The sequence below is a fragment of the Rhinatrema bivittatum genome, unplaced genomic scaffold, assembly GCF_901001135.1.
Source record: "Rhinatrema bivittatum unplaced genomic scaffold, aRhiBiv1.1, whole genome shotgun sequence".
Classification (NCBI taxonomy): domain Eukaryota; kingdom Metazoa; phylum Chordata; class Amphibia; order Gymnophiona; family Rhinatrematidae; genus Rhinatrema; species Rhinatrema bivittatum.
Window position 1 is genome coordinate 81,634 of NW_021820695.1, and position 23,744 is coordinate 105,377.

The 23,744-nt window shown below is 41.2% G+C and overlaps 1 protein-coding gene across 1 annotated transcript in view; it reads left to right on the plus strand.

Moving 5' to 3' along the window:
* The window catches only part of LOC115081960 (zinc finger protein ZFAT-like), a 276,750-nt gene that overhangs the window by 66,065 nt on the left and 186,941 nt on the right, over positions 1-23,744 (plus strand). Inside the window, 2 exon segments of the mRNA XM_029586200.1 lie at positions 7,750-7,923; positions 15,696-15,784. Coding sequence (XP_029442060.1) covers positions 7,750-7,923; positions 15,696-15,784 — 263 coding nt within the window.

The window sequence follows — 23,744 nt, forward strand, 5'->3', positions numbered from 1 at the left end:
ACTCTGAATCTCCACGCATCCCCCTCATGCAAGGTGTTCCACAAGGATCTTCCCTATCCTCCACCCTTTTCGATATCTATTTCCTCCCTCTCTGCTACCTACTTTCTGACCTAGGTCTCAACTTTTTCCTGTATGCGGATGATGTGCAAATCCTCATCCCCATTCAAAAAACCCTCAAGGACTCCCTGCAATTCTGGGACTCATGCTTAGCCTCCATCAATGCCCTTTTAACCAACCTCCAGCTTGCACTTAAAGCAACAAAAACTGAAATCCTCCTCATCTCTAATAATCCTGAACTCACATCACAGACCTCAGCCAATCCCCCTACCCCTACCCACTCCATCTTACCATCTGTGAGAGACCTAGGTGTTGTAATAGATCAACACCTTAACTTTAAACCCCATATCAATTCACTACTAAAAGGGGGTTTCTATAAACTCCACATCCTCAAAAGCTGAAACCACTTCTCCACACCCACGACTTCCGTTTAGTATTGCAGTCCACCATTCTATCTAAATTGGATTACTGCAACTCCCTTCTTCTAGGCCTCCCCTACACAACAATCAAACCCTTAAAAATCTTGCAGAACTCCATGGCAAGAATCATCACTGACACCCGCAAAAGAGAACACATCTCCCCCATTTTAAAAGACCTGCACTGGCTTCCCATCCCTTTCTGCATACAATACAAAACGCTCACTATCCTTCACAATGTGCTATATAAAAACAACCCCGCATGGCTCAAGGAAATGCCACATTTCCGTACCTCTAATCGCCCTACTAGAACCACCCTCGCTACCGCCCCCCCCCCCCCCCCCGCCTTTCCGCCTGGCTCTGTATCCCATGTCCGATGATGTATCTTATGGAAATGTTGACTTTGTAACTCATTGAAATGCTATAAATAAGTTAATACTGCTATTACAGTTTGTAAATTATTGAAATGTTAAACAAGTTAATACTGTTATTACAGTTCACACATGTTTTTTATCTTATTCTCTCTTTCCTCTGTATTGTTCGCGCTCACTTTGCACTTGTTTTCTCCCGGCCCCCTCTCTCCCTTTTCTTGACTGTTCCCCCTCCCCCTCCCTGTTATTTGTAACTTTCATTCTTCTCGAGTTGATTGTAAACCGGTATGATGTGTCCTACGAATGTCGGTATATTAAAAGATTGCAAATAAATAAATAAATAATGCCCAATAATTAAAATGGCAGTCAGTCAAGAAAAATGAACTTAAAAAGCCGCTTTTACTTACCCTCTCCAGCAGTTCTCGTACTCCTTTCCTTTGGAGGCCAAACCAGAAACAGTAGTAGCTGCTGAATCTGTCCTCAGTCCTCTTACTTAGGGACCACAACCAGTCTCTACTCTCTCTCTCGCACACAAACACCGGTCACACCCTCAGGACCAGTTTCTGTTTCTCATACACCAATCATATCTCTCTCTCTCGCGCTCTCTCTCAAATGACATGATTTCCCTGATCAGTCTCTCTCTCTCACACACAGACCTGCACCTCATTTCCCTGATCAGTCTTTCTCAATCACACACCAGCCAAAAACATGCGCCATCTCTTTTTCGCACACCCACATTGACGTACACAAGCACACCCTCCCTGTCTCATATACCCACCACACACACGCACATAGGGCCCCAGCTGATCAGCTCGTGTTAGACCCTGCCGGCCTGGTCTCGGGCGGCAACAGCCAGCGGTGTTGATCTTCGGTCCCGCCAGCTGCGGGTAGCTCGCGACACTTGCCTGTGCAAGGCAACACCAGTTGAGAATCGCTGGTTTAAAGCATCAAATGCCACGGATGTGTAGCAGTATGAGGAAGACTTTGATGCCTGAGTAAAAGCTGCAGCAACATATGTCCAGACTAGATAATATTTAAGATTCATTATAATGATTGGATTGGAATCCAAATTGAAATTTATTTATTATTTATTTAACATTTTTCTATACCGACCTTCATGGTTAAATACCATATCAGGACGGTTTACATCGAACAGGGGTAAAAATAACTAGGTAAAGGAAGAAACAAAGTTACATTAAACGAGGACCATGAACTTGGAAGCTTAGGTAGCTGGAAGAAAAAAGATAAAGTTAAGTTAAAAGGAGAAATAACAAATTCCGGACTAGAGATAGTTCAGATTAGAGTTAGTCCACATGTTAGAGTTGGTATCCATGCTGTCCAGGTAATCAGAGGAGGGGAGGTATCATTGATCGTGAGTAGATAACGTCTAATGTGTATCCCAGGGTTCTGGGAAGGCTAGGCGGAACAGCCACGTTTTGAGTTTTTTCTTAAAAGTTAGCAGGCAAGGTTCAGCCTGAGTTCAGCAGGGAGGTTGTTCCAGATGGCTGGGCCTGCTGTCGAAAATGCTCGGTCCCTGGATGCAATGAGTCGCGTGGCTTTGGTTGGAGGGGCTTGTAGTGTTCCTTTGGATATTTCTCTCATTGGCCTATTAGAAGTATGGAGTTTTAATGGAATTTCAAGGTCGAGATAAAGGAGATCGTAGATGGATTTGTGTATTAATGATAAAGATTTGTGAAGGACTCTGTGGTTGATTGGTAACCAGTGTAGGTTTCGGAGGATGGGTGTAATATGATCACTCCGGTTGGTGCTTGTTAGGATTCTGGCAGCAGCATTTTGTATCATCTGAAGTGGCTTAATGGTTGAGCTGGGTAGTCCTGTGAGGAGCGCGCTGCAGTAGTCTATTTTGGCAAATATCAAGGATTGAAGAACTGTCCTAAAGAGAGGTTTGAGTCTTTTTAATACCTGTAGTCTGAAGAAGCAGTCTTTAGTAATAGTGTTAATCATACTCTTTAGGTTAAGACGGTTATCAAGTATTACCCCAAGGTCTCTAACCTGAGTATGAGTGAGGGCGTGGTTATGTTGGGTCTGTGACTGGTAGTTGTCTTGGTTGGCGGAAATGAGGAGGAGTTCAGTCTTGTTAGTATTGAGGACCAAATTTAAACTGTTGAGGAGACTAGTGATAGATTGTAGGCAGTTGTTCCAGATCGAGAGTGATTTGGTAATGGATTCCGTTATGGGGATCAGGATCTGCACATCATCTGCGTAAATGTAGTGAATAAGGTTGAGACTTTATTTATGTATTTATTTATTTATTTGTCTAATAAATTGTTCTCATCTATGAATTCCTGAAGTTTTTTTTAAGACTACATTTTCTATCAAGTTAGCTAGAAAAATTAGTGATAATATTGAATGATAATTGTCTAAACATACTGAATCCAAGTTTGGCTTTAAGATGGAACAGACTGATGCCACCTTAAGTAGAGCTGATAAGTATCCTTCTGTTAAGGCATTTACAGTAACAACTGTGAAAAAAATTACTTAAGTCTGATTGCAAAGCTTTAATCAACATGTTTAAACAAACAGGCCTTTTGGGGACAATTAGTTATCATTCACAGCACTGATACATTTAGAAATGTCCAGAGGTGTATTAGGTTTAAAAGCTTACCAAAGGAGGAAAGAAAATGGGTGAGCATGATGTGAAATTGGCAGTGATCTTATTGATCTTCAATTGAAAAGAATTAGTCAATTTGCTAGGAGTAAACAGGGAGCAGACGAAAGTCGCACATATAGGAAGAGGCACAGATAAGGTGGACGCTGTAAAAGAGCTTGCAAGGCTGAGAAGCAGCGGATTCAATATGGGAGATTTAGTAGGATCTTTTAGCCTGGTCAATCATAGTTTTGTAAATCTTTATCTCCAATCTGTAAACCTTTTGGTTGCATGTAGACGTCGTCTTACACCAGTGATGCTTTATTTGCCTGACCACTTGTATGATAACCAAAATCACAGTAGTTTGCTGAGGGTCACAATGGTCCTTCATACTACCGTGTCCAATCCAACTCATATAGGAAGTTTTCCATCCTTTGACAGATGACTTGACATCAGTACAAGAGATGTCAATAAGTGATGGTAGCCAAGCATCATGTAATTACTCTATATCAATAACGGGTTGCTTCTAGGTATGAGAAATCAAAGTTACATGATGAAAAGAGGGGAGGCCAATAGCAAATCATATTAAGAAATGGTCAAACCATGAGAGCTTTTCAGTGGAATAAAATGCTCAAAATGAGCCAGGTCTTGTATAAAAAAAAAAAAAGCTATGTCAAATGTGTGACTTAGTTTTTGTCAGAGAATATATAATAACCTAATGAGGCCATGGTCCACAGTCTTCACACCAGCTAGATAGAGGGGACATATCCATGTGCAAATTGGTGTCACTTACAACTAAATAGTTCTTACTGTAGTCTTTAGCAGCAAGCAGTAATTCCGTAAGCAGTGAATGATAGTTTAAAAAACTCCTGGGGATTGTACACCAGCCAAACACCCAACTGGAAGGAGATGAGAGCAGGAACAGTTCAACTTCTTCCACTGAAGCTGCGCTAGATTCAAAGATTTTCTTGCAATGATCAGAAGCTTCACTACCCTGCTTGTCCTTGCAAGACAGAAAAAAAATAGTACAAATATATGCAACTGATTCAAAAAAACAATGTCTGGATAAAGCCATGTCTCCCTGAAACAAGAAGGTCAGGGCTATGATCTAAAGATAGGAAGAAGTATCTTCCTAATGGTTTGTCCGTTTACATCGAACACAGAGAAATGTTTTTAACAAAAGAAATGACTGGGTTTATAGGCAATACAAATGACACATGGGGATGCTGTAACAAAGGTAAAATATGGTCTTTGTCATGACATTTAGGAATGATACCATATTGGCATTGGCCAAATATCATCTGAGTAGCATCTCCCATGGCTCAGCAGACAGTATAAGGGCAGAAAGAGTAAAGAAGACAAAACACCAAAGAAAAGGCAATAAAAGCAGGTAGTGTGGGCTGCATGTCATGCATGCTTTGTGCACACAACAAAGGCGATACCACTTTGGCATCAACATGGACTCCTTACAAATGATGCCCCTGAATGTCATTAAAAGGGGGCTTGACTGGCTAGAGACAGAATAGACAGCAACGGCTGAGCAACAGGAAGCATGTCAGTGGGCACTGTCGGGCTCGCACCTAATTGAGAGCAAAACAGTACAGGCACTTCACCAAGACAAGTAGGTACCAGTGAGCAATCTGGGTGCAGACTGGTCTAGTAGAGAGAATGTGGCTAGTCTGGCAAGTGGAAAGAAAATTGTGGAAGGAAATTGTGGAACTTATGAACCGGTAAAGGATTAGACTCGAGAACAATATATTTTCACAGAAAAGGTGGTAGATACCTTTAATACCCCCCAGAATTAGGTGGGGATGCTAAAATGTTAACTCCTTTCAAAAAGGCATAGGATAAACACATAGGATCCTTACTTTCAAAAAGATAATAGATAGCAGAAAATGAACTATTGGCATAACATACCAAGGAGTTATCCAGTAGTGGTAACCTGCACAGAGCAGCAGTAACCCTAACAACTGTAGTATGGCTTATTGAACTTCTAAAAAGGTGTGGAGTAACCTAAATGGAATGACTGTGGTTAAAATCAAAACTTCAATCAGCATGATGATCCCAGGTGTTTTGATGGGTATGTGGATTGCTAGAAAGCTTGGTGCTAACACATGATGGTGAATGTTGGATTCAGTGTTGGTCTTTCAAGAATCAGAGGATGTTAACAAGGCCTGAAATAGCCTACCAGTAGAATTGCTGGAGGCCAGTACTTTTAACAGATTCTGGGCATGCTTGGGAGTAATATGGAGGACAGTGGTACTTAAAGTGTTGGTACTTAGTGTTGAAGGATAAGGAAAGTCATTGGAGATGGCAGAACTGAAGTTGGGTTGCTTTTGGATGTTGTACACTTAGCTTTCCGAAATGGAAGAACTTCAACCAGCCAGACTGGGTAGATCAATATGGTCTTTTTCTGCTGTCATTTACTGTTATCTTAAAATTCTCTGGGGTAAGAATGACAGTCTTTAATTTGGAGTTATGTATCACCTTGCATCCAGACATGATCCCAGTGCACTTCATAATTTAATATTTCAGGAACATGCATATGTTTGGGGAAGAAATCAAGCTAGTTTCTTACTGCTTAAATAATATACAATATTGATAAGTGTTTGTGATTCTCAGCATCAAGACATGATGAATGACTTTGTCCTCTATCCATTAAATTAACTACTGGAAATAGAGATAATTATGCTTCTGCTAAGGTAGCAATCCATCAAATATTACATCAAGGATCATGGATGACTTGAGCTCAAATGTTTACTGTAACTGAAATAACTTTTGCCTTCATCCCGATATTTCTCTCTTTCCTTATCAACTGCAACAGCATAGCACCTGCTTTGGATTTCCCTTAATATTTAAGTAAAATTATACTTTGCTTGGAACAATGCCTGGGTAATATAAGACAAAGTTGAAGGAGGTACAGCTGACATTTTATTGCTTATTTGCTTATAAATTGAATGTGGATTTCGTTTGAAGATATTTAGAAAAAAATCTGAAAATTTTATATACATATTAACTTGCGTCCTGTTTTATTTATTTACAGTTTTTTATTTACCGACATTCGTAGGTACATCATGCCGGTTTACATAAAACAATATGAACCGGAAGAAGAAATTACATGAAACAATAATAATGGTAACGAGAGGATTGAGTAATTAGTGGATTTAAAGACACGAAGGTCAAAGCATTAATAAAACAAAAGAGGAAATAGCAAAGGAGAAGTCAAATGCTATGTTGCAAAATAGTGTATCGGGCTAAAACAATGAGAGGATAAACAATTTGAGAGTGTAAATACAAGGAATTGGGCCTCAGAAAGGGGTTGAGATAGGGGTCCTGAAGGTTAAGGGAATGCTTGTTTGAACAGCCAGGTTTTGAGTTTTTTCTTAAATTTCTGGGTGCACTGTTCAAGTCTGAGATCGGGAGGCATGGCATTCCAGGATGAGGGACCTGCAATGGATAGAGCACGTTCTTTTATGGTATTAAGGTGGGAAAGATTAGGTGAAGGAATGCAAAGAGTGCCTTTATAGGAAGATCTGGTTGGTCTGTTAGAGGTGTGGAGTCATTTAATCAGTGCATGTTCTGGTTGTGTAGAGTTTTATGTATGATGGTGAGTGTTTAGTAAATGATACGATGGGAAATGGGGAGCCAGTGAAGATCTCCGAGTATGGGGGTGATCTGGTCTTTTTTTGCAGGTATTAGTGAGAATTCTGGCTGCTGAATTTTGAAGCAATTGCAGGGGTTTAATAGAGGCTTTGGGTAGACCGTTGAGAAGGGAGTTGCAATAATCTATTTTGGTAAGTATTGTAGCTTGCAATACAGTGTTTTATATGAAACAGTTTCAGCATTTCTAGTTTTCATGCAAGAGGTGTATTCAATCCCCATCCAGTTAAGAGTGGAGATTACATACCCGGGTGTGGAACGGAAACGAAATTTTAAGTTCCTCTAATGACACGGAACGTTGTCAGTATATTTTTCCCATTGGCACCATTGATCGTTTACAATATAAAAGCCTTTCATCTTACAATGAAAAACAATGAATCGCTAAGCCCCTGAGGCAGCCATTTCAACAATGGCAAAACTCTGCCTGAGTCGGGCAATTGTTTTACACGTCTCCACCTTATTAAAGAATTGAAAAAGACTTTGGCATCTTATCACCTGGAAGTTGAAAAGGACATGGAATAGTGATGTAAGCAGGGCCTAATGTGCTGCATGAACTACTTCCACTGATACTGCTGCCTACAGCTGCCCACGTATCCGTATCTAGATTGCCAGTAATTGTCTTTGTTTTATATGGCAGGCGTGAAACCCTTCAAGTGCTGCCAGTGTGAGTATGCAACTCGCAGTAAAAGTAATCTGAAAGCCCACATGAATCGCCACAGCACTGAGAAAACCCACCTTTGTGATATGTGTGGCAAAAAGTTCAAATCAAAAGGCACTTTGAAAAGCCATAAGCTCCTTCATACCGCCGACGGTAAGTAAATGCTTCACCGATTCAACTTTACATGGTTAATGCTTGGTATAAGTTTTATAGTGATAATGCAGTTTGCTGTCCTTTTTAAGATCTTTTTATTCTCCCATTGTACGAGATCCAGCAGCTTGAATATTAATTAGCACATTCAGATTTTGAAATAGAATTAAATTGTACTATTGATGATGATGATGATGTATCTCGTCTGAACAAATCATGCTTAATGAAATTCCTCTCTTAGAGTGATCTGTGTTTACCTGAAGTCAACCTTTGCTGAAATTAGGTCCCTTTTTGGAATCTGCTCTATAGTTATCTTCTTGGAGATTTAATGTTACATTTAAATACCTTAATAGCTTTAAGAGAGACTATTCTTCAGATGAAAGATTGCTTTTCAAACTCTGAAACTGAGATATAAAAATCAAAATCTCTGGAGTGTAATGAGCAACTCGGGAAAGCGTTTGCTAACCCAAAGGGCCTGCCTACCTGTACCTTTGCAGGATAAAGAAACAGCTTTATCTCCGATTTCCCTTCCTGTTCTGGATTCTGCCAGGCCTAAATTCCGACAGTTTGAAGCTAATTGCCTCTTACTGTCTTCAATATGATTAAGAACATAAGAAATGCTATGCTGGGTCTGACTAAGGTCCATTGAGTCCAGCATTCTGTCTCTGTGCCTAGTGTGGGCCACTAGTACCCACCAGATCCCAAAAAATAGATTTTTTTCTGGTTACTCACTCCCCAGGGCAGCAATAGGACCAGCAAGGTGGCAGTCTTCACAAATGAATGACTTGTGATGGAGCTCATTACAAAAATTAGATTTCAAAATTTCCAGAATCTTTGAAAATGCCCTAATACCACATTTCCATATGGGACCCCTTCAGTCTTATCTTTTCTATGAATTTGTTGCCAGAGGATGTAGTTAAGGCAGTTAGTATAGCTGGATTTAAAAAAGGTTTGGATAAGTTCCTGGTGGAGAAGTCCATAAACTGTGGGGATAGCCACAGTTTGTTGCAGGCATTAGTAGCATGGGATCTATTTAATGTTTGGGTACTTGCCAGGCTCTTATGGCCTGGATTGGCCACTGTTGGAAACAGGATGCTGGCTTGATGGACCCTTAGTCTGACCCAGTATGGCATGTTCTTATGTTCTTATGCTCCAAAGACCAATTATAAAAGTTTAAACGAACACAGCATCAGAAGTTACCGGTGTAGCTGGTTGTACATCCACTACCTCTCGCTTTGCAATGGGCCGCAAGCAGTATCAGCAAGAAACACAACAGTTTCATTCATTTGCCAAGTTCAAAAAATCATTTCTATTAAATAATTTGTCTTACATTCCAAAAGTTACTATTTCTACACCATTAAAAATCATTCAAAACCAAATAAAACATATCCCCCACCACTTAAGAAATATTAAAGATAAAAGCAACCTTCATGGTCGAACATATGAAAGCAGAATGTCCTTCGGCATAAGCTCCTTAGCACTCAGACCACCCGACATGAGCCCATGTTTCAGCAGATAACGCTGCCTGCGTCGGGGTAACTATTCCATCAGGGATGATTGTAGAAACAAATCTTAATATCCATATTTGAAGTCATCTAAAGGTCAATTTTATAGTAGAGAAAGATAGTTGAGCATTTTTGCCGTCCTTCACTTATTATGCAAAAAGTGAGGGGGTTTGGGAAGTTGGTGGGCCATCGCCGCATGTTTTAAAGGTACATTTTTTGGCTTTTCAATGCCAGAGCTGCTTGTAAGGCAGTCGGGGATGCCTCCAAATAACTCTGAAGGTAACTTGTGATATTTGTGAGGGTGTGCTGTGGTTCGCTCGGCCCTTTAACTTGATGGTGGGCCTCCATCCCCCAATTAGGCTTGTACCATGGCACAGTTTTTTGTTGCATATTTGTGCCATGATAAAAAATAAAAAATAAAAAATCATGCTGCGAAATTTTGTTGGGATGGGGCTCAGTATTGTGGGGATGCCCCCACTCGATAAAGGTCCCCTACCTCAATAAAACATTGTGGCTTAGTAAATCTCTCTACTAGTGTGCTATCTATATCTTGTCCATCTATCTGTTCAGTCACTGATTTCTTTGGGGACTTCTTAGACTCTCTTTACAGTAAACTCTGCCATCTGTACCTACCATTATTGGCCCTCACGGTATGGGTGTTGAATGCACAATAGTCTCCACCTTTATTGTCCCCAAGAAGGTAGAAGATGAACTGATTTTGAAAGCCTTGTACCATAAGAGCCTATTGTTTCAAATGGAAGAGGTTCTCATGGTGTGTGATCAACCAGCTGGATCCCTTTTCCTGTAGCTTGAGACTTTCTTAGATATTGATTCTTCCTTTCGTCCTTGGGCCTTAGTACCTCTTTGAAAGTTCATCTCCCTGCCATCGTGGCATATCACCAGCAGTCTCCTTCCACCAGTTAGTATCGAAGTTCATGAAGGGATTGTGGTGCGTAAACCTCCAGTGCCTTGGGACCTCCTTTTGAACTTACTGATTTGGTGGACTCGAAGTTTCTCACCTGGAAAATATTTCATGTTGTTACTTCAGCAAGAAGAGTAAGCAAATTACAGGCCCTGGTTTTATATTTATGATACCTACAGTTCTTTCATAACAAGATGAAAGAACTGTAGGTATCACCCTAAGTTCCTTTCAAAAGTGTTATCTACATGCCAAATCAACCAAATTTATTGTGCTGCCTACTTTCTTTCCGAGACCGCATGCACACAGAGAAGAACAGGCTAGTCACTTCTTAGAATGCAAGAGAGCTCTAGCATGTTACTTGAAAAGGACTATGCTGTTTCTTTGGATCTCAATAAATTGGGACAGGCAAATGCCAAAAGAACTCTAATTGGCTAGCAGACAGTATTACAAGCTGTTATGCACTGGCTGACTTGTAGATCAAGTCTCATCGAGTGAGAGCCACAGTGGCTAGTGGCTCATCTGAGGGTCACTTCCACTGAATACATGCAAAGCTGCTATTTGGTTATCATTTCACGCCATTATATCCCACTGCTGTCTGAATGACATGTTCCAAAGAGACCAGCAGTTCCTGTGCAGCCTGTTCTCCCAGTAGTCCACTATCCACTGGTTTGATCTGGGGTGTTATAAGTTATTGTTTCGCTGTAACCCTCTGCTTGGGACTCCCTATGTGTAATGGCTAATTTATGCCTGCTTGTCGACAGAGAAAGCAAGTTTTCTTACCTGAAGTAGCTGTACTTTTATCAGCGGCCGTTTTCATTACTGGCAGACGGCCGGTTATGAAAACCGATGCCGAGGGTCGCGTTAGCAAGAAGGCGTTTGCGACCCTAGCGCCTCCTTGCTAGCGCGACCCCCTAATTTGCCTATTGCATGGCGCCCCCCTTGCGGGCACCATTCGTGCATTAAGAAAGCGAGCGCTGAAAAGTCAATGCCTGCTTTCCACGAAAATTATTGAATCGGCTCCTATGTATGACTTATTCATCCTGATATCTATGGAGAACCATATTTACAGGTAAACAGATTTGTTTTCCTGTTGTTCTTTTTAACAAGATTCTGCCATCCCTATCTCTATTCCTCCAGCATTTTTTTTTTTTTAACTGTAAAAGCTTTACTGAACCTTCACCATTAAGGTCACATCAACCATGTGTACTGCTGCCTGCATCCTTGAAACTCTGTTCTTGTTAATCCACTTTGAGCAAAAGCAAACAGTAAATCCAAAGAAGTAAATAATCCATGTTAGAAAATGCATTGGCAATCTCATTCCTCAGTCTCATTTTTTGCTGTAAAATGTGTATTCAGCTTCTACAGAGGTTGTTTATGGCCTTACCTGAGCATGCTATTTGCCTGTTTATAGCATTCACCATGGCTTCATTGTGTATCCAAAGCTCCACCTGTCTGTCCTTAAATTCCTTCCATCGTAACTTTATGGCTTTCGTTATGGGAAATAACTTGAGAAATGTATTTTTTCTATTTCTATTTAGACTTCTCTCCCAGCTTATTGAGCCCAATAGGAATGCCTAAAGGGGCTTACAAAAGATTAATAAAGCACACTATCACAAATACAATTCATATAATTGCAGTTGATGATGACATTAAATACAATTCAAAACAAAATGTCAATTAGTTCATATTACAAAACAATAAATACAATTGATAAATAAAATTTATAACAAAAAATATATTTTCTTATACCCAGCTTATGTCATTCTTTCCACTACTTCTTTGAACGCCTTTTAGGTACCTTTTGAAATACCTTTTAGGTATCGATTGAAACTTTAATCTCTTAGCGCATATGAAAACAGCTGTAGCTGTATTATATTGATATCCATTTTCTCCCATGTAGTGTTACCATTTTTTGTATCTAACAAGTTTATCCCATTTCCTTAAATATACCTTGAGTACATTAATGTTTCTCCTTACACCTGCTGTAACATGCCCTGCCCACTGGCATAATCCTACAGATGAAATTTGTGACCAATGACAGATTTGTGTCTGTATCTGCCTAACCAATTTTTATTTTTTTTTGACTGCCAATAGTTTTTCTGCTGGCATTCTGGTCACTGTCTCCCATGGGATGTACAAATATGAATGCTTGTTCTGGAATATCCTTAGTGTAGCTGTGCATAGTTCAGAATGCTCCAGCCCCACAGATAGGAAATCATGAAGATAGTAAGATGAGCATCTGTGGAATTAAAAAAAAAAAAAAAAAAATTCCCTCTCACCTGCTTCACAATAGAAATAGGTAAGTCATTAAAGCAGTATTAGCATCTACTATTATTCAATGTAATATTACATGAGAAGTACACTCAGGGTACGCCTGAAATCCTGTACATACAACCAGGCTTATATAATCTTTTTATTGTTTTACAAAATCATGGTTCAGAAAAAATATTTGGTCAATCATAATTTCACTTCTTGCATTTTGTTTCACCATTGCATCTTTAGATATCTCTGATCGGCATGACTAATTAACAGGTTAGGATAACCCAGGTCCTAATTGCTTACAAGTGCATTATACTTTACCACAAGCATGGATGACTCATCATTATATCTATTTATAATTCTTCAACTTTGGCATAGTGGTATTATGCATATCTAAAGATTGCTTAAACTTCAGTATTCATTAGATTTTTGTCTAGTGAGGGATCAAATTTAGCAACAACCATTACATCTTTTATTCTTATTAAAATCTAAAAGTAATGTTTAGAGCAAGAATAAGTTATGAACTTTATAAATTGAAAAAAACTGTATTGGACAGAGAGGTACAATAAAACCTTTTGACTTTGTCATGTTCTTTCACTAATCCTCATTTTGATTGGCCATTACAGGAATGTGCTAAATTTTTCAAAATATGCACATCATTGACTAATCCACAGGAAGGCATTTGCCAAAGTAAGGAACCCCTTTTAAATTTGAAACCTAGCACATAAAAACTGTGAAGAGGGTCAGGAAGTAATCTGAAGGCTGATGCACTATCTACTTTTGCTATCCATGCCCTAAGCCACTATTTCTTCACTATGTCTAGTGCATGATTTACAGTAGAGTATCATATTCTGAGTAGAGCGCCAGGATTGAAAATTATTAAATATCCCACCTTCTTAATATGACAAATAAGGTATTAACTTGAATTCAGCTGGCTCTTTTTTGGCATCACTCTTCAGGGAGAGATTTTCAAATTAGAGAATTATTTCTCCTTAAATGGGCCTGCAATCCTCCCTAATGCTAACTTTGTCATTTTTCTTTTTTTTACTACTTCTGGTTTCTCAATAGCTGATTTTTCATTTCTGACCCTTATTCTTTAATATCTAGTGACTGTTGGTCTTTCTAATTTGTGGAGATATACAAGTACAAAAACGTATATTTTAAGTGTGTTTCTGGGGAGAGAAAACAAAATGGCGACCTGAGAGGATGCAACTCTAATTGCTCTTCCTTCCCGATTTCGGATTTTTGCTTTGAGCGCTAACTTTTGAAAAATAATGCAGCATAAAAGAAAGGGGAAGATCTGTATATATCCACCTGAAATGGAGATTCTCTCTGGGCAAAGGTTAATATCCGAGTTTGCTTCCCTACCACCCAATAAGAGGTTTTCCACACCCGCTGGAGAGTCAGGGAGAGGAGACCCGTTCTCTCCTGGGGAATTATCTTTGAGCCCTCCGGATCCCAGAAAGCCGCCGAGAGCTCTGCATCTGTTCGCCGCTGAAGGAGCTGAGTTGCAGGTTGATGATGTCACCGAGCAGACTCAGTTGGGTGGCTCGGTTGGCGTGGGAGCAGTACCAGACCAAGTTGCAGCTTCAGAGAGGATAGGAGGAGGAGAGGAAGCCGGCTACTCAGGAACAGCAGAGGATGGTAGTTTATCTACTGGATTGGAGGAGCCCCCTCGACCCCTCAGCAGTTTGTCAAACCGGCAGTAGTTACTCTGGATGTACTCTGGGACTTAATAGCAGGTATGGCTTCCAACCTAAATGAATAGGCCCAACGACTTGACGCTGTAGTGAAAAAAGTTGATATGCTTGAACGAGACTACCGAAAGATTTTCACTGAAAAGGCTAATACCTTACAGAAAGCCACTGAGGAAATAAAGAGCCTCCAAGATGCTAATATAACAATTGTAAATGAACGGGTCTCCACTTCGAGAAGACTTGAATCTATTGAAATTTATTTAAGACATCTTAATTTAAGATTCCTTAACTTTCCTATTTTAATGAGTGAGATGCCATTATTAACATTTAAAAGATACGTTAAAGAGACTCTAAAAATCCCAGTGGAGGAGATACCACCGGTTAAGAAGATATTCTTTCTTCCTAAGAGGAGCAGTGCTGTCTTAATAACATCTACTAGAGAAAGGATGGACATTCAATCTATCCACGTACCTAGAAAATTCAGAGGTAGAAATTGTAGACAGGGCTGTTCTTTTTGTTTCTTTTTATGAGGAATCTAATGTTAGTAAAATTATGAAAAATTACTTTAAAAACTTTAAAAATTTGAATACCCAATATCACGGAGAGTTAGTACGAGCATATCCAGATCTTTCAAAATTAACTCAACGCAGAAAGAGTTTCCTTTCAATGCGTTCCGAAACCCTAGCACTAGGGGCTAGCTTTATATTGCGCTATCCGTGTGAGTGCATCGTTAAACTGTCGAAGAATACATATATTTTCTTTGTACCTGATCAATTGAGAGCTTTTTTGGATGGGAGGAGGCAACAACCTGATATTATAACTGAGGATCCATAGAAAAAATGGGTGATTTTGATAGCCTGTATGAGTATTATATGTTACTTTAAGGTACTCCTCTGAAAAGTGGTTTCTTTTCTCTCCAAGTTTCCTATGAACATAAGAGATAAATATGATTTAATTTTAAGTTATTTTGTAAATTTAGAATGACATAATTGTATGTATGTTCAGATTACCTATAAGTATCTTATATTCCCATGCAAAGTTTATTTGTAAATGTAATTAAAAGTTGATAAAATAAAAAAAAAAGTGTTTCTGCACAGTAACAGAAACTTTCTGAATGTTTAGTGAATACAATGTATGTATTCCCACTGTCTATTCCAAAGCAGATAAGTTACCTGACTAACCTCTTTAAAAACTAGCCAGAATTAGTAGGTTACTAAATATGCCTGGTTTATCTCTGTTTTCTCTCTATGAACCCAAAGTTTTTTCGATTTTTAATGACCTCTACAAGTAAAGAGTTCTAATTGTATCTAAATATTCCAACTCTTTTCTTGGAATTAAATGACAGTGCATTTCCAACAGAACCAGTCATCAGGTTATCTGCTTTCATTTCAGGTAAGCAGTTTAAGTGTACAGTGTGTGACTACACAGCAGTACACAGGCCACAACTTTTACGTCACATGGAACAGCATGCCTCATTCAAGGTAAGAAACCAAAAAATAAACTGCATGTTATCTATGTACTAGCAAGGTAAGAAATGGTATCAGGAATACCTGTGTTTTCCCAGAGTATGTCAGCAATTGACTGTTTTAGTGGATGTATGGTGAGGGGTTTAATATTCAATCCCTCTCAAAGCTTGCAGGCCCACAGATACTTTACACTTGCAGGCCTACAAGCTCATCGTCAAAGGTAAACTCTGTGTTTACCTTTTAAAATCCAACCTCAAAATCCACGGGTACAAAAATATCCACAAACCTTCCATCTGCTGTTTATGTCAGTCGACTATAGGTAAAAGCATGCATGGGGATTTTTAAATCAAATCTATATGCCTGTTTACACTGCCCCTTTCAGCCCCATGGAGGCTGGGTGATTTTCGGAAGCCTGTTCGGCCTACGTAAAACACTTAGAAAATTTCCCTCTGAATGTCCTACTGAGTTATATTTTCAGTGCTTTGTGATCATCAGTTTTTGTAGCAGCATGTGGATAGAAAATGGCCATATTAATGAAGAGTCATCCTTTTATTTTAGTTTTTTCCCCTCCTGGTCTCCAAAAGGAATTGGTGATATGTAATTTCCATGATTCTGATAGGAAGTAACATTGGTGTTTCTAGAAACTAATTACTGTCTATGGTTTCATTATATTTTATTTAAATTATTTTATATATTTTTTTTAATTGCTGCTCTCCTCTCCCCAACCTCCCATATTTTATAAACATATTTTTGGTTTTGTTTTCCATGGTATACTACTATTGTGCACGTGCTTAAGAGGGAGGTTTGGAGCACTGAGTGCCTTTGGCGAAAACGTAAATCATATAATAACTATCAACTTTGCCATTCTAAGCTTATTGCTTACGAGTTCATCACTGACCAAGCTAAAAAGGGTTATTTTGCTAAAAGAATTGCTGCTTCAGTCCCCTGCCCATGTGAACTATTTACGATTGTTTATACTCTATCAGTTCCCTCCATTGAACCTTTGGATGCATCTTCTGCTAGATTCAAGAAATTTGCTGCTTTTTTCCATGATAAAACAGCTAAACTAGCCAAAGGTTTTGATGTCTTCGCCTACTTCACCTGCTGTGCTGGCTCTCAGCGTGGTTCAGTGAGGAGTTTTCTCTTCCCTCTGAATCTGAAATTTGCTCTATTTTGACTCAGATGAAAGATCATTTTAATTCTTGTTCTTTTTTTCCAATTATCTCTTCCAGTGTATGGGCAGACTGAATGGGCCATACTGTCTTTTTTTGCTCTCTTGTTTCTGTGTTTGTATGACTATAATAAAGGAAAACATAGATTATACATTATAAATGTTTAGTGTTAATGTTTTATCATTACTATTATCATTATTTATTACTATTATTAGGATCAATGTTATTTTTTACCTTTTTGTTCCCTATCCACTTGTTAAATGTAAACCGGCATGATGCGATATTTATCGCGAATGCCGGTATAGAAAAACTTAAAATAAATAAATAAATAAAATAAACAAAAGAAAGAAAACTCTTACAAGAATTATTTTATAATCTGACACAAGTCAATGGGGGGAAAAGAAGGAAATGTCACAAAGAAATCTCTAAGCTCAAAAGGATGCTGGCTAATACTTTTTATTATTATTAATTCTTGTTCTAATGTAGTAATTAAAACTCTACATCATGATTTGGGGATCTTTACTATTAGTATTGTCAACCCTTATGTATTGCAAGTGAGTTACCCTTCTGTTGAAATCTGCTTTTATTTGGCTTATTCTTAAAAAGTCCAGCTTGAATCCACTTGATCCACCTAATTATTGGCCCATTTCTTCCCTTCCTCTGCTTGCTAAAGTAATCAAGAAAGTAGTTCTCAAACTGCAGGAATATATTGATGAGAATAACATTTTGGCCAATACTCAGTTTGGTTTCCATCTCTGCCACAAAACCAAAACCCTGTTATCTTGCTTTGATAATATTTGCTGTGGGTTTAATTCAGAAATTAAGAACTTTCTGGTTTTATTAGACTTATCTGGTCTTTTGACACTGTCAACTACTTTTATAATTTAATCTTTATTGATTTTTAGTTTCATAACAAAGAAATTTTTCAACGTTACATATTTTCACCCAGATTACAATAAAGACAAAATAGACATTCTCTATCCATTCACATAAGAAAGAGTAATACAAAGTAATTTTACATGTATATCTGGGGACATATACATTGAACCACTTATATTTTAAGAAATGTGGGGAGATCAAGGGTGACTATAGCAGATTAAAATAAAGAAAATTACAATACAAATATTTGCAAGATATCTGTGAGTTTCGCCAAAACAATTTACTTAATTCCAGCTACTTTAGGATTCTCTCTAGGATTGCACAAGGGAATCAATATGTTTACGTAATTGCTCCGGGTCTGTAAAGATATACTTTACATCTCCACGGGTTATTAGGCATCGACAAGGAAACCGCAATATAAAACGTTCTCCTCTCTCAACTGCTTCCTTCCTTAATTCTAAGAATTTTTTCCGCTTAATTTGTATCGACCTTGCTATGTTGGGAAAAATACGTATTGGCTGACCAAAAAAATTTACATTTTGATATTTGAAATAAAGTTTTAATACATTGTCTCTCTCTATCCTTGATGAAAAATGAACTATTAACGTTGCTCGTTGAGCAATATCCATTTCAAATGATTTTTCCAAAAAAATTGGTAATACCCAAAGTATCTTCTTCTTGTAATTCTTGATTTTCTCTCTGTTTAGAATCTCCACTTCCCCGAGTACGTAACATTTGATAGAAAACAGTTACTATTGCTGGAATATTTTCCAATGAAACTTTTAGAATATTCACAAAATAGCTCTTCAACAATTCCAGAGGCGTCTGCAATTTTGTTTTGGGAAAATTCAAAAATCGCAAATTTGCTCTTTTAGATATATTTTCTTGAAATTCCAATTTATTCTGAGTCATTTTTTCTGATCTTATAAGATTTCCTTGTATTTTCTCTATTTCTTTCACTTTATCTTCCAGCTTTATTACTTTTTGTTCAGCCAAGTCCACTTTTTCTTCCACTTTAGTAGTTTTATTCATAGCTTCTTTCAGTTAGCGTCAGTGTATTTATAGATTTTTGCATTACAATCAAGATGTTTTTTATTTCCTCCAACGAGGGAGCTAGGGCTGCAGTTGTATTAAGAAGAGAAAAATTGCTCATAGCAACTCCTACCTCCAAAAGTCCTTCGCCACTCGACTTGTGTTCTTCCGGGCCCTGCTGTTGGGCCTCCTTTTCAAGGTCCCTGGAGCTCAATTCCTTCGGGCTCTCCGAGGAGAGGCTTCCATCTCCTCTCGGGGTACCTTCCTCTATGTCGGTTGTTCTCCTTGGTGGGTCCTGCACCGCTGGATATCCCGGGCTCAAAGATGTCTCAAAGGTCTGGGGGCTAGGCTGCTGCTCCAACCCAGCCCCAGCGACTCCTACATCCGGGTCTAAATTTGGCGTTTGTGTGAAGGCAGCCTCGATCCGCATCTGTTTCAGGGAATCTGGAGTTGAGGTAATTTCACGCACCCGTGCCTTCCTCTTAGTATGAGGCATATTAAAGTTGAATTCAACAAGAAACTTCAAATAAGGAAAGATTTACTAAGAGTCAGAAGGAAAAATATTTAACGGGTCAGGAGCTGCGATCTGCACACCCTCACAGTTCGGCCGTCTTGATCTCCTCTCAACTACTTTTATGTTGCGCCACTTTGAAGCCATAGGAATTTCTTCAGTTATATTATTCTGATTTGCCTTATATTTATTCCAAAATGGCTTCCAAACTGTATGTTAAATCCCACATCCCCTTCCCCCCACCACCCTTACCACCCCCTTCCTTCCCTCCCCACCTACCCAAGTTTCCCAACCAAAATGCCCTGTCACCTAACAGATCTTTAACAAAATTCACCACGCCACAATGTATTTTCCTTCCCAGCTCCTAGCTCCAATCTGTTACCTTTCCTTCCCAATCTCATGATACATTGTAAACGTTACAATGCTATAATGCCTTATTGTATGCTCGCTTAATACACTTAAGTTCCAAACTGTTCCCTATGTTCTTACTGTTTCAATGTAATAAGTTCTTGAGTTTGTTACTGTTACAATGTAATAATAATAAGACACCTTAGTCTTATTATTCTCCAAGTTAATATGTAAACCGATAAGATATACCCCAATGAATGTCTGTATGTAAAAGCAAATAAATAAAAAATAAAATAAATACATATTTGCATAATTGTAATTATAAATATTAATTTGTATTGCCTGCTCCAACCTGTATGCATTCTGTACAGGTGTACTGCAAGGCTCAGCAGTCTTGGCAATATTACTCCCATTGTGCAAGGTTCTTTCTCAGTTACACTCCCATTGTGCAAGGTTCTTTCTCAGTTACACTTCTCACCTCGGTGGTGGGAAAATTAATAGAGACTCTGCTGAAGGAAACGATATTAAACTATCTACAATACAGTGGGTTGCTTGATCCGAGACAGCATGGATACACCAGGGGAAGGTCCTGTGAGACAAATCTGATTTTTTTGATTGGGTGACTAGAGAATTGGATCAGGGAAGAGCACTCGATGGGCTTTACTTGGATTTTACTAAAGTTTTTGATAGGATCCCACATAGAAGATTCGTGAATAAAATGAGAAGCTTGGGAGTGAGCACCAATGTGGTAGCATAGATTGCAAACTGGTTTACAGAGCGTGTGACGGTAAATGGAACCTGCTCTGAAGAGAAAACTGTTATTTCCTAGCGTGTAGCAGATGGACTCAAACAAGTGGGTATAGTGTGCTCGTGCTAGCAGTTGGAGACTGATCTGACGTCAGCACGGGTACATATACCCCCACAGGAAGTGCAGCAATTCAGTAATTTTCGTCTCCAAAGCAGTTTGGAGCTACCTCACGCTCGCTGAGCATGTTTCCAAATTCTAACGACTAAATTCATAGAAGAAACCTACCTGAAGACGAGCCCCGCACTCCTGCGGTGATACCATTCGGTCCCTCCCCCAGTTGAGTTTCCCGAGCTGATTTCCGTGATCCCTCGGAGGTAAGAGCCTCAGTCCGGTGGCCGACTCGCGGCAGGGACCTAGCCCCCGAGTGAGAAGGACTCGGGCGCGGCATAGAGGCAGCCTCGGTCCCGGTGAGGACTTGGCCCCCGAGCGAGACGAGTTCGGGCACGGCCTAGAGGCAGCGGGTGCACTTCCTCGAGCGCGGCGGTGAAGGTACTCACCCTCTTCCCCCGCAGCCGGAGACCGCCCGGGTTGCAGCCGGGAAGCGCCGAAGACAAGGTAAGGTGTACATCTTTACTGTGGTCTCCGAGGAAGTGAGGATTAGCGGGGTCTGCCTACGTGGCAGCCCGCCAAGGAGGTCGCCATTTTTGCCTGCTTGCCCGCCTTCGCCACCTGGGCGCATGCTGATAGGCGCACGCTGATAGGCGCACGTTGCTAGGGCGCACGCGGATAGGCGCACGTTGCTCAGCGCACGCTGATAGATAGGCGCCCGTCCATAGGCGCCCGTCCATAGGCGCCCGTCCATAGGCGCCCGTCCATAGACGCCCGTTCTTAGGCGCATGTCCATAGACGCCCGTTCTTAGGCGCATGTCCATAGACGCCCGTTCTTAGGCGCACGTCCATAGACGCCTGTTGATAGGCGCACGTTCATAAGACGCCCGTTTCTAGGCGCATGATGCTCAGCGCATATTGAGAAGCGCGCATTCATAGGCGCCCGTTGATAAGCGCCCGTTGATAAGCGCCTGGGGATAAGCGCATATTAGTAGGCGGCACATATTACAAGGTGCATACTCCGGCTGGAAGGAAATAACAGCTGAAATGGAGCGTAAGAGAGCCCATGCGTCCGCAGAGCCGGCACCTCCAGAATCAGGCATAAGAGCTCTAAGCCTCTGCTCAGCATACAACCTCAGAGCCACACTGAGCGAGGATGCAGACTCCCTTATGCGCCCAATGTGAGGAGGCCCTGGGAGTTCCAGGACAGGACCGGTCCCAGCCCAGCATACTTGCCAGTTCCTCAGGGAACACTCCGGAGTTAGCAGGCCGCGGTGAACAGCCAGGGAACCCGAGAGACCTGGTGCCCCTAAGGCCAGATCCGGCTTCGCTTTCCTGGGTGGAATTATTCAAGGGGATTCACGCCTTTGTCCAGATGCAGTCTGCTCCTCGACTGGGTCCTTCCGTACCGAATGATCCGGCCCCTGGACCCTCAAGACCTAGGCACGGTCACTCGCCACCCGGAAGCCCCACTTATGGGGATTCGGATTGCTCCGAGGAAGACGAGGAGCCCCCCGAGGAGGGAGAACTCCCCTCGGAGATAGAACCATATTGGACCATGAGACGCTTCTTTCGGAAGGAGGATCTCCCAGGCCTGGTCTCTCAATGCCTGTCAGAATTGGCTATTCCGGGCCAGGACACCCCAGGGGAACCTAGAATGAACCCCCTGCTAGAGGGCCTGCGCCAAACGGCTCACCATTTTCCCCTCCTACAAGCAGCACAGCAGCTAATCGATCTGGAATGGAATGCGCCGGAGGCCTCATTCAAAGGGGGTCGGGCCTTGTCGGGCATGTACCCTCTGGACCCAGCGACCAAGGAGCTGCTGGCGTGCCCCAAGGTAGACGCCATAGTTAGCGCAATTGTGAGGTGCACCACCATTCCGGTGGAGGGGGGAGTGGCCCTCAAGGATACACATGACCGGCGCATGGACGCCATTCTGAAACAAGCTTTTGAGGTGGCAGCCATGTCCCTACGAATTGCGACCTGCTGCCCCGTGGTGACGTGTTCCTGTTTATCACAAGCTAGGAACAACACCCCGAGAGAAGAAATGGAATCAGCTCTATTGTTCCTCACTGACGCAGCCTCCGACCTAGTCCGTATGGCAGCCAAGGGAGTGTCATCCTCAGTGGCAGCCAGGATACAGCTCTGGCTATGTAATTGGGCGGCCGACTCTTCCTCCAAGACACGCCTCACAAGACTACCCTTTAAGGGATCCCTACTGTTCAGCAGCGATCTCGAGAAACTGGCTAATAGATGGGGCGCCTCTCCATTACCCCGTCTACCAGAAGACAGGTCGAGGAGGAGCCAGCGTTCTTTTCCTAGACCATCCAGAGGTAGATACTCTCAGCGCTTCAACCCTTATAGGGCTCGCTACCAAGCACCTCGTTCTCAGGCCAGGAACCAGCCCTTTCGGACTAAGCACAAGAAGAGGAGAACCGGCTCTGGTTCTGGTCCCGGCCGTACCCCACAATGACAATCAGCCGACCCATCCGGGGGTAGCAGCCATAGGGGGCAGGCTAACCCTCTTCTATCACAGGTGGGTCGAGATCACCTCGGACCAGTGGGTCCTCGCCATCATCTGAGAAGGGTATTACCTGGACTTTCTTCGGCTCCCGCCGGACAAGTTTGTGGAATCTCCTTGTTCACCCCTCAAAAAGGCGGCACTAGAAGTTACCTTGCGGAGGCTCCTGTCCCTAAAAGCCATAATCCCAGTGCCTGCAGGGGAGATAAATTCTGGGCATTATTCTATTTATTTCATAGTACCCAAGAAGGAGGGCACTTTCAGGCCCATCCTGGACCTCAAGTCAGTCAACCGACACCTACGGGTCCCCAGCTTTCACATGCAGTACAGCCAGGGGAGTTTCTCACATCCCTAGATCTGTCGGAAGCCTACTTGCATATCCCAATCCATCGGGATCACCAGCGCTATTTACGCTTCAAAGTTATGAGCCAACACTTCCAGTTCCAAGCTTTACCCTTCGGGTTAGCCACCGCACCGCGGATCTTTACCAAGGTCATAGTAGTAGTGGCGGCGGCATTCAGGAAGGAAGGACTTCTCGTCCATCCCTACCTGGACGATTGGCTAATCAGGGCAAAGTCACCGGAGGAGAGCCAACAGGCAACCAACAGAGTTATAGCTCTTCTGGAAAGCCTAGGATGGGTAGTAAACTTGAACAA